The sequence below is a fragment of the Osmia bicornis genome, unplaced genomic scaffold (genome assembly GCF_907164935.1).
Source record: "Osmia bicornis bicornis unplaced genomic scaffold, iOsmBic2.1, whole genome shotgun sequence".
In the NCBI taxonomy this organism is placed as follows: domain Eukaryota; kingdom Metazoa; phylum Arthropoda; class Insecta; order Hymenoptera; family Megachilidae; genus Osmia; species Osmia bicornis.
The window spans coordinates 8,741-19,702 of NW_025791263.1; the positions used below are offsets into that span (position 1 = coordinate 8,741).

General features: G+C 39.8%; 2 protein-coding genes across 2 annotated transcripts; both read left to right on the top strand.

Moving 5' to 3' along the window:
- Positions 1–4,629: 4,629 nt before the first annotated feature.
- On the top strand, positions 4,630–5,919 carry LOC123988912. The gene has a single exon (XM_046289669.1). It carries the CDS (start codon positions 4,630–4,632, stop codon positions 5,917–5,919), a length of 1,290 nt encoding a protein of 429 aa, XP_046145625.1.
- A 216-nt stretch (positions 5,920–6,135) lies between these two features.
- Positions 6,136–9,765, top strand: LOC123988911. Its single transcript, XM_046289668.1, has one exon. The coding sequence runs from the start codon at positions 6,136–6,138 to the stop codon at positions 9,763–9,765; it is 3,630 nt and encodes a 1,209-aa protein (XP_046145624.1).
- Positions 9,766–10,962: the final 1,197 nt, after the last annotated feature.

A 10,962-nucleotide genomic window follows, 5' to 3' on the forward strand; every position in this document is an offset into this window, starting at 1 on the left:
TAATAATGATATTGTTATGAAATGTATATTACATATCATATGTAGATATAGAAATAACGATACTGCCATTATATGTACATTGATCGGTGGGATGTGATCATTATATTTCACTATATCTAATGTAGATATAGTAATAATGATATTGATATTAAATGTGCATCGGTCTGTGGGATTAAATCAGTATATTAAATTTCATCTGATGTAGATATAGCAATAATGATACTGTTATTAAATGTATCTTACATATCTAATGTAGATATAGTAATAACGATACTGTTATTTTATGTACATTGATCTGTGGGAAGGTATCAGTATATTACATTATATCTATTGTAGATATAGTAATAACGAAACTGTTATTATATGTACATTGATCTGTGGGTAGGGATCAGTATATTACATTATATCTAATGTAGATATAGTAATAATGATATTGTTACCAAAATTACTTTGATCTTTGGGAAGGCATCAGTATATTACATTATATCCAATGTCGATATAGTATAAATGATACTGTTATTCAATGTACATTGATCTGTGGGAAGGGATCAGAATATTGCAGGACATCTAATGCAGATATAGTAATAACGATATTGCCATTATATGTACATTGATCTGTGGGAAGGTATCAGTATATTACATTGTATCTAATGTAGATATAGTATGATATTGTTATTAAATGTACATTTGTTTGTGGGAATAAATCAGTGCATAACATTACATCTGATGTAGATATAGTAATAATGATATTGTTATTAAATGTATATTACATATCTGATGTAGACATACAAATAACGATACTGCCATTACATGTACATTGATCGGTGGGAAGGGATCAGTATATTACATTGTATCCAATGTAGATATAGTAATGATGATATTGTTATTAAATGTGCATTGGTCAGTGGGAATAAATCAGTATATTACATTACATCTGATGTAGATATATTAATAATGATATTGTTATTAAATGTATATTACATATCAAAAGTAGATATAGTAATAACGATACTGCCATTATAGGTACGTTGATCGGTGGGACGGGATCATTATATTACATTATATCTAATGTAGATATAGTAATAATGATATTGTTATTAAATGTACATTGGTCTGTGGGATTAAATCAGTATATTACATTTCATCTGATGTAGATATAGTAATAATGATATTGTTATTAAATGTATATTACATATCTAATGTAGATATGGTAATAACGATACTGTTATTCTATGTATATTGATCTGTGGGAAGGTATCAGTATATTACATTATATCTATTGTAGATATAGTAATAACGATACTGCCATTATATGTACATTGATCGGTGAGAAGGGATGATTATATTACGTTACATCTAATTTAGATATAGTAATAATGATATTGTTATTAAATGTACATTGGTCTGTGGGATTAAATCAGTATATTACATTTCATCTGAAGTAGATATAGTAATAATGATATTGTTATTAAATGTATATTACATATCATATGTAGATATAGAAATAACGATACTGCCATTATACGTACATTGATCGGTGGGATGTGATCATTATATTTCACTATATCTAATGTAGATATAGTAATAATGATATTGATATTAAATGTGCATCGGTCTGTGGGATTAAATCAGTATATTAAATTTCATCTGATGTAGATATAGCAATAATGATACTGTTATTAAATGTATCTTACATATCTAATGTAGATATAGTAATAACGATACTGTTATTTTAAGTACATTGATCTGTGGGAAGGGATAAGTATATTACATTATATTCAATGTAGATATAGTATAAATGATACTGATATTCAATGTACATTGATCTGTGGGGAGGAATCAGTATATTGCAGTAGATCTAATGTAGATACAGTAATAACGATACTGTTATTAACTGTTTATTACGTATCTAATGCAGATATAGTAATGACGGTATTGTTACAATCTTGCATTGATCTGTGGGAAGTGATCAGTATATTACATTATATCTAATGAAGATATAGTAATAACGAAACTGTTATTATATGTACATTGATCTGTGGGATTAAATCAGTATATTAAATTACATCTGATGTAGATATAGTAATAATGATATTGTTATTAAATGTATATTTCATATCTAATGTAGATATAGTAATAACGATACTGCCATTATATGTAAATTGATCGGTGGGAAGCTATCAGTATATTACATTATATCTAATGTAGATATAGTAATAACGAAACAGTTATTATATGTACATTGATCTGTGGGATTAAATCAGTATATTAAATTACATCTGATGTAGATATAGTAATAATGGTATTGTTATTAAAAGTACATTGATCTGTGGGAAGGCATCAGTATATTACAATATATCCAATGTAGATATAGTATAAATGATACTGTTATTCAATGTACATTGATCTGTGGGAAGGAATCAGTATATTGCAGTAGATCTAAAGTAGATATAGTAATAACGATACTGTTATCAAGTGTTTATTACATATCTAATGTACATATAGTAATGACGATAATGTTACAATCTGTGCATCGATCTGTGGGAAGTGATCAGTATATTACATTATATCTAAAGAAGATATAGTAATCATGATATTGTTATTAAATGTAGATTGGACTGTGGGATTAAATCAGTATATTACATTACATCTGATGTAGATATAGTAATAATGGTATTGTTATTAAATGCATATTACATATCTAATGTAGATATAGTAATAACGATACTGTTATTATATGTACATTGAACTGTCGGAAGGTATCAGTATATTACATTATATCTAATGTAGATATAGTAATAACGATACTGCCATTATATGTAAATTGATCGGTGGGAAGCTATCAGTATATTACATTATATCTAATGTAGATATAGTAATAACGAAACTGTTATTATATGTACATTGATCTGTGGGAATGGATCAGTATATTACATTGTATCTAATGTAGATATAGTAATAATGGTATTGTTACCAAAATTACATTCATCTGTGGGAAGGGATCAGTATATTTCATTATAACCAATGTAGATGTTCGGACACGGTTGAGAACCTTTGTCCATCAGGGGAGGTTTATGATACCAAGAGGCCCAGCGCGTTCGTCGCCGGGAATAGCCCTTTGACTCGAAGGACGAGTCAAGGCAAGGCCTTTGTCTATCGGTTTTCGCCCGGTTCGGTTCTACGAATTCACGTGTAACTCATAAATGACCTAACGGGACCGCTGTCCCTCGTGCGTCATCGGTAGAAACGAAGAAAGAAAGAAAGGACGTTTTCAAATGCTACCCCTCTGATGCTAGAGTTTTCAGGATAGTTCCGGGTATATTTTTTGCTTGCTTTTTAGTCGACTAGAAGACTTCGAACGGTTCGGATCGCGGTCGTGACAGAGTTAGTTCGCGAGTGCAAGAGCCGAATTTCTTTGAATTTTGAATATTAGATGTCGTCAGACGTGACAACTGCGGTCAGCTGACGACTCGTAGAGTTATACGGATGTCGTTCGGATGTGATAATTGCGATCACACCGACGACTCGTAGGGTTGGTTACATCACGTAACCACCCTGATTACACAAATTACAAGTACACAAAAAGACACCCGTGGTCGTGACGACGACGCGGTAGAGTGGTTACCCAGGTAATCACTCTAATTCGTTATGATTGGTTAACGCCGAATCATATTTATTAGCCGACAAGCATGGCATTACACAAGACAAATTACACAATAGAAAATACATGATCGTACCGATGAGCCGGCAAGCAATGGCTAATATATAAATAATAAGATTTAAAGATAACGTAAAATTATATTACATGCGATCGCTCGCACCTCGTTTCAATTTATTTCATTCTTAAATATATTTTAAGAATCAGGGGTTTTTATGCCGTATGGCTTTTCCCCTTCGTTTTTTTGAGAGCCAATAAACAATAACATTTTGGCTCAATTATTATTTAATTTATTTATAAACCTATCACAATCCTTATCGAAACCTGAAATACGGGACTTCTCCATGTTGGAGAGGTTTCGACGCTGCATTTTTTGGTGCCTCCTGTGAGGTGTGAGCGATAACGCAGTGAAATTATAATCAGAAATTAGAAAATTCAACGTAAATGCAACGTTCAAAGCGGATCGTGTGCAGACCGTCAGGTCATTCTCTTTTCCGTGCGAAATTCCTCGGAATCGGGACGCTACCCCTTTGTGGGGGTAAACCCTTTGAAATAAAAGGGGCTGCGAACGGCCAACGGGCCCATTCCTATCTTGACTTTTGACGTGGAAACACGTCACAGAGCTGGATCAGTCTTTTTCGATTTTATCGGAATTACTTTACAAGTTATTAATTCGCACACGTGCAGTGATATATAGAGACACAACAGTGCTATATCCTGCGCATCTAGTGCGGTTGTTAATAATATCGAGGAGTTCAAGGGTAGCCACCACCATCGTCTCCTGGAGAACCTCTTGCCCGGCTGCTGCCTACTGCTGACAGGTGTACAACACCATAAGTTAAGTAATTAATAATATATAATCATAAGTGTATCGTGTATCGTTTTGAGGTGCTTAACACCATATTCACTTAAATTCAATCGGGTTTTCAGTTTAGTTTATTCCGAACGTTAGATTGAGATAATTTTTCATTATGGATAGAGTTAGAGTCATTAATCGAAGGCGAACCACCCTTAAGAAACAAGTCACGCAACTTGCGAATAACGTCGCGTCGGGTCAGTTCAACAAATTAATTCTTAAGTCACGATTGGCGCGAGTGACCGATATGTTGACCGCGTACGAAGAATTAAACGATGAGCTCGCGCTCATTGATCCTGATAACGACCGATTAGATGAAATCCTAGGTATTCAAGATCAATATTATATATGTGCGGGTACAATTGAAGGGATGGAGGATGCCGGTACTTCGGTAGCGCGACAGAACGAAACACTCGGTAATACGGGATTAAATTCAACGTTGGCAGAAACGCGTCGTACCATGAAACTTCCGGTTACGGAATTGCCAAAATTCGATGGGAGTTTAGACAAATGGCTTTCGTTTAGGAATACGTTTGTGACCATGGTCAACGCGCGGACCGATATCACGGATTTAGAAAGATTTATATATTTAAAAAACTCTCTAAGAGGCGAAGCGTTAAGTAAAATCATTATGCTCGACGCAAGCGAGGAAAACTATCAGAGCGCGTGGCAGCTACTCGTCGAGTCGTATGATAAGCGACGGTTGCTAATTTCGAGACACGTGAATGCCATTCTTGATATGGAAAGTTTAACTAAAGCCACTACGTCCGGGCTTACGAAATTAGTCGACGTTGTACGCCAACATTTAAGCATGTTAAAAACATTAGAGATAATTCCCGATCCCACCATGGTTATCTGTGTGCTGGAGAAGTTGCTTCCCAACGACCTTCGTCAGAAATGGGAAGAGTCGCTGGACGAGAACGTTTTCCCCAGCCTAGAAAAGTTCTATAAATTCGTGAGCACGGCTTCGAACTCATTGCGTCATCTAGAAGAAGCCAGCGGTCGCGGTCGGGAGAAAATCGAGAGTCAATCCGGAAATAAACGTCGATCCGATCGGGAACCACGCGCGGCGAAAACTCGCAAGATCGAGGCGAGTGCGCGGACATTAGTTACCGCGACTACAAAGTCTTGTTTTTGTTGCAAACAAAATCATAGTATTTATAAATGTCCGACGTTTCAAAAAATGACTACGTCCCAGCGGTGGGATGTCGTGAAACGGAAACAATTATGCCGAAATTGCCTTCGTCCGCACGCCGGAGAGTGCAAAGGGCCGCGTTGTAAACTTTGCGGGCGGTTTCATAACGCATTATTACACGGGTTCGCGAATCAACAGTCCTCCGCCGGACCATCAACGTCTCAAGCGAAACCGGAGAACGAGACGACCGATCAAACGAAATCATCGTGACTAGCAGGCTCCGTATTAACTCTCATTGGTTGCGTTCCCCGCTCGCAATTAATGATGAGTGCAATAGTCCGCGTTCGAAGTGCCGAGGGAATATTTATAAGGGCTCGCGCGTTATTAGATACATGTGCGACGGCACATTTTATTACGGAAAAACTCGCGCGGCAATTAGGGTTACCGATGCAGTCCTGCTCCATTCCGATCGGCGCGATTAACGGAATGAACACGATAGCGAGCAATTATATTGATATAACTTTCCAATCGATTTATAGTGATTTTAAAAAGGATTTGACCTGTTTAGCTGTTTCGCGAATTGCAGATTCCGTTCCGGAGGAAGTGTTCCCGCGTGAACTCATTAAAATCCCCGCTAATTTACGTCTCGCGGACCCCGAATTCCATATACCACGGTCGGTTGATATTTTGATTGGCTCCGGTGCCACGTTATCGTTACTATCAATAGGGCAAATTAAATTATGTCGCGACGATAGCGATTTGTTTTTACAAAAAACCCGACTCGGATGGGTAATAGTTGGCGGCGCGGTAGATAACTCGAAAAATCAAGCAGTCTCGTGTGCTTTGTCGGAATTAAAGGAACAGATTGCCAAATTTTGGTTAATAGAAAATATAGACTCCGAAACGACGGGATTAACAGAAGAAGCGTTATGCGAGACGCATTACCGCGAAAATACAACGCGCGACACATCGGGACGGTATATTGTGCGTTTGCCTTTTCGCGCCGGCGATAGAGATTTTGGCGACTCGCGACGGTCCGCTTACCGTCGGTTTAACGCGCTTCAGAGGAAATTAAACGCGAACGCAATGCTTAAGGCAGAATACACGAAGGTGATGCAGGAGTATATTACTCTTGGTCATATGTCTCGGGCTGACGACGAGACTGTGGCAGGCTATTACATGCCTCATCACGCCGTGATAAAAACAACTAGTGCCACTACGAAGGTTCGCGTAGTTTTCGACGCGTCAGCTAAGTCGGAGACGAATATTTCTTTGAATGATAGGCTTATGATAGGTCCCACTATTCAGGATAAGCTCTTTGAGCATTTAGTTAGATTCCGGACACACGCGTACGTGCTCACTGCCGACATCGAGAAGATGTACCGGCAAATTCTCGTTCACCCTCAGGATAGGAAGTACCAACGGATATTTTGGTATCATGAAGATCGCGTTACAACGTACGAAATGAACACGGTCACATTCGGCGTTTCATCTGCTCCGTACCTCGCGATTCGCACAGTTCAGCAGCTCGCAGATGACGAGCGCGCAGATTTTCCGTACGCATCGGAAATTTTGAAACGGGATTTATACGTAGATGACCTTTTAACGGGCGCGAATTCACTAGAAGAAATTTTAAAAATCCGCGATGAGATAATTGAACTTTTAAAACGGGGCGGGTTTAATATACGCCAGTGGGCATCGAATCATAATCACGCGCTTGATAATATTAATGAGAAAATCCTCGGGACGGATTGCGTAACTGATGATAGTACAGTAATAAAAACGTTAGGCCTCGGATGGAACGCGCGCGAAGACAAACTCGTATATTCAGTAAAATCACTCGAACTTCCCGCGAAACTCACCAAACGCGTCATTTTGTCCGAAATAGCGAAAATTTTTGATCCACTTGGACTATTAGGACCGGTAATTTTAGCCGCGAAGGTTTTTATGCAGGAATGTTGGAAAACGAAGCTTGAATGGGACGAATCGGTTCCACAAGCTTTGTGCTCCAGTTGGACTGCGTTTTCAAATCAACTTCATTTCGTGAATAACTTAACCGTAGACCGAAGGCTTATCCTAAAAAATGCTAATAATATTCAACTTCACGGGTTTTGCGACGCGAGTAAGGTAGGGTACGGAGCATGTATTTATCTACGTTCTTGCGATCGAAATGGTCATACTCTCGTGCGTTTGTCGTGTGCGAAATCTCGGGTCGCGCCGCTCAAAGAGATGACCATGCCGCGTCTCGAATTATGCGGTGCGTTGACGCTCGCTCGATTATACCGCGAAACACGTTCGGCTATCGATATTCCAATTAATCGGGTTACATTTTGGACCGACTCCACGATAGTTGTGCAATGGCTAAAAAAGTCCCCATCGGTTTTAAGACTTTTCGAATCTAATCGCGTCGCGGAGATTCAGAAGATCGAAGAAGCCGAATGGCGGCATGTCAGAACTAAGGACAACCCGGCGGACGCATTGTCCCGCGGTCAATATCCCGCAGCGTTTTGCCAAAACAACTCGTGGTTCGAAGGTCCTAATTGGTTACGCGATCGCGAAGATTCTTGGCCGGCCAATTTAGATATTACCGTTACAGATCTTCCCGGGTTAAAAAAGACAACGTGTCTAGCGCTTACGATCAATAAATGCGACTTTTTTATTAATTTTTCGTCGTACTCGAAACTCGTCCGTGTAGTAGCCTATTGTTTACGAATGCTACGATCAAACAGTCATAGGGGAGAGATATGCGCGGAGGAGAAAATTGCGGCGGAACGTTCGATTATACGAGCGATTCAGAGGGAACAATTTTCTGGCGAGATCCAGCATATATCGTCATCGGGGGGAGCTAAGGGTAATCGATTAGCGTCTTTGAACCCTTTTATCGATAGCGATGGTTTACTCCGCGTTGGCGGACGATTACAGAACGCTGAGATCTCGTATTCGCAGAAGCATCCAATTCTCTTACCGTCGTATCACCATGTGACTGATTTGATCATTCGTAACACTCATGAATGCACGTACCACGCGGGCATTCAGAGTACGTTATATACGATTCGACACCGTTTTTGGTTACTCGACGGGAAAAATCAGGTACGAAAGATAGTTCGACGATGCGTTCGGTGCATCCGTCTTAGGGCAACACCTGTGCAACGGGTAATGGGCAACTTGCCGAAATCGCGAGTAGAAGAAGCCGCGGCGTTTACACATACGGGCGTAGATTTTTTCGGGCCGCTATTTATTAAGGAAAAGAAACACCGAAATCGAAATTGTGTGAAGGCGTACGGCTGCGTGTTCGTATGTATGTCGGTTAAGGCAGTACATATCGAAATAGTCAGCGATCTAACAACGGAAGGTTTCCTCGGAGCCTTTAGACGCTTTATAGGCCGGCGCGCGATACCTACGCACGTTTATTCGGATAACGGCACGAATTTCGTAGGTGCCAACAATCAGTTACGCGAATTATACGCCTTGTTCGGGTCGGACCAATTTAAGGATCGTGTTAATGAGTTCGCGGTTAATAAGAATATTACGTTGCATTTTAATCCACCTTTGTCACCGCATTTCGGGGGAATATGGGAAGCAGCGGTCAAGTCTTTCAAGCACCACTCCAAGCGGGTTGTAGGTGAACGTCTCTTTACTTTTGAAGAGATTAACACCTTCGCTATTGAGATCGAAGCTATCTTGAATTCGAGACCGTTGTGCCCTATTTCTTCGGATCCGAATGATCCGCTTGCGCTGACACCTGCGCATGTTTTGGTTGGGCGACCTCTCACGATACTGCCGGAGGATAATGTGCTTTCGGTTCCAGAGAATCGTTTAGCATCATGGAAATTGATTACAAAGGCTCGCCAGGACTTCTGGAAACGATGGTACACAGAGTACCTCAACGAACTGCAGAAGCGCCAAAAGTGGCTTGAGGCCCGTGGCGAAATCAAGGTGGATACCATTGTCCTTCTCATGGACAAGAATCTACCATGTATGCAGTGGCGGCTGGGCAGGGTTCTGGAGATACATCCTGGTGGTGATGGAGAAGTGCGGGTGGCTACCATCAAAAGCGCTAACGGTGTTTTTAAAAGGAACATTTCTGTGTTGTGTCCCTTGCTTGAGGACGTTTAATAAAACGCAAACTAAACAAGCTTGTGATAGTGACGCAGCCGATATATATATTTAGAAATAATGCATGTTAGTTTTTTATATTCTCGCGTTGATTTTAAGTTATAATAATTTTGCTCGGTATACTCGCAACGGGGGGAGCATGTTCGGACACGGTTGAGAACCTTTGTCCATCAGGGGAGGTTTATGATACCAAGAGGCCCAGCGCGTTCGTCGCCGGGAATAGCCCTTTGACTCGAAGGACGAGTCAAGGCAAGGCCTTTGTCTATCGGTTTTCGCCCGGTTCGGTTCTACGAATTCACGTGTAACTCATAAATGACCTAACGGGACCGCTGTCCCTCGTGCGTCATCGGTAGAAACGAAGAAAGAAAGAAAGGACGTTTTCAAATGCTACCCCTCTGATGCTAGAGTTTTCAGGATAGTTCCGGGTATATTTTTTGCTTGCTTTTTAGTCGACTAGAAGACTTCGAACGGTTCGGATCGCGGTCATGACAGAGTTAGTTCGCGAGTGCAAGAGCCGAATTTCTTTGAATTTTGAATATTAGATGTCGTCAGACGTGACAACTGCGGTCAGCTGACGACTCGTAGAGTTATACGGATGTCGTTCGGATGTGATAATTGCGATCACACCGACGACTCGTAGGGTTGGTTACATCACGTAACCACCCTGATTACACAAATTACAAGTACACAAAAAGACACCCGTGGTCGTGACGACGACGCGGTAGAGTGGTTACCCAGGTAATCACTCTAATTCGTTATGATTGGTTAACGCCGAATCATATTTATTAGCCGACAAGCATGGCATTACACAAGACAAATTACACAATAGAAAACACATGATCGTACCGATGAGCCGGCAAGCAATGGCTTATATATAAATAATAAGATTTAAAGATAACGTAAAATTATATTACATGCGATCGCTCGCACCTCGTTTCAATTTATTTCATTCTTAAATATATTTTAAGAATCAGGGGTTTTTATGCCGTATGGCTTTTCCCCTTCGTTTTTTTGAGAGCCAATAAACAATAACATTTTGGCTCAATTATTATTTAATTTATTTATAAACATATCACAATCCTTATCGAAACCTGAAATACGGGACTTCTCCATGTTGGAGAGGTTTCGACGCTACAGTAGATATAGTATAAATGATACTGTTATTCAATGTGCATTGATCTGTGGGAAGGAATCAGT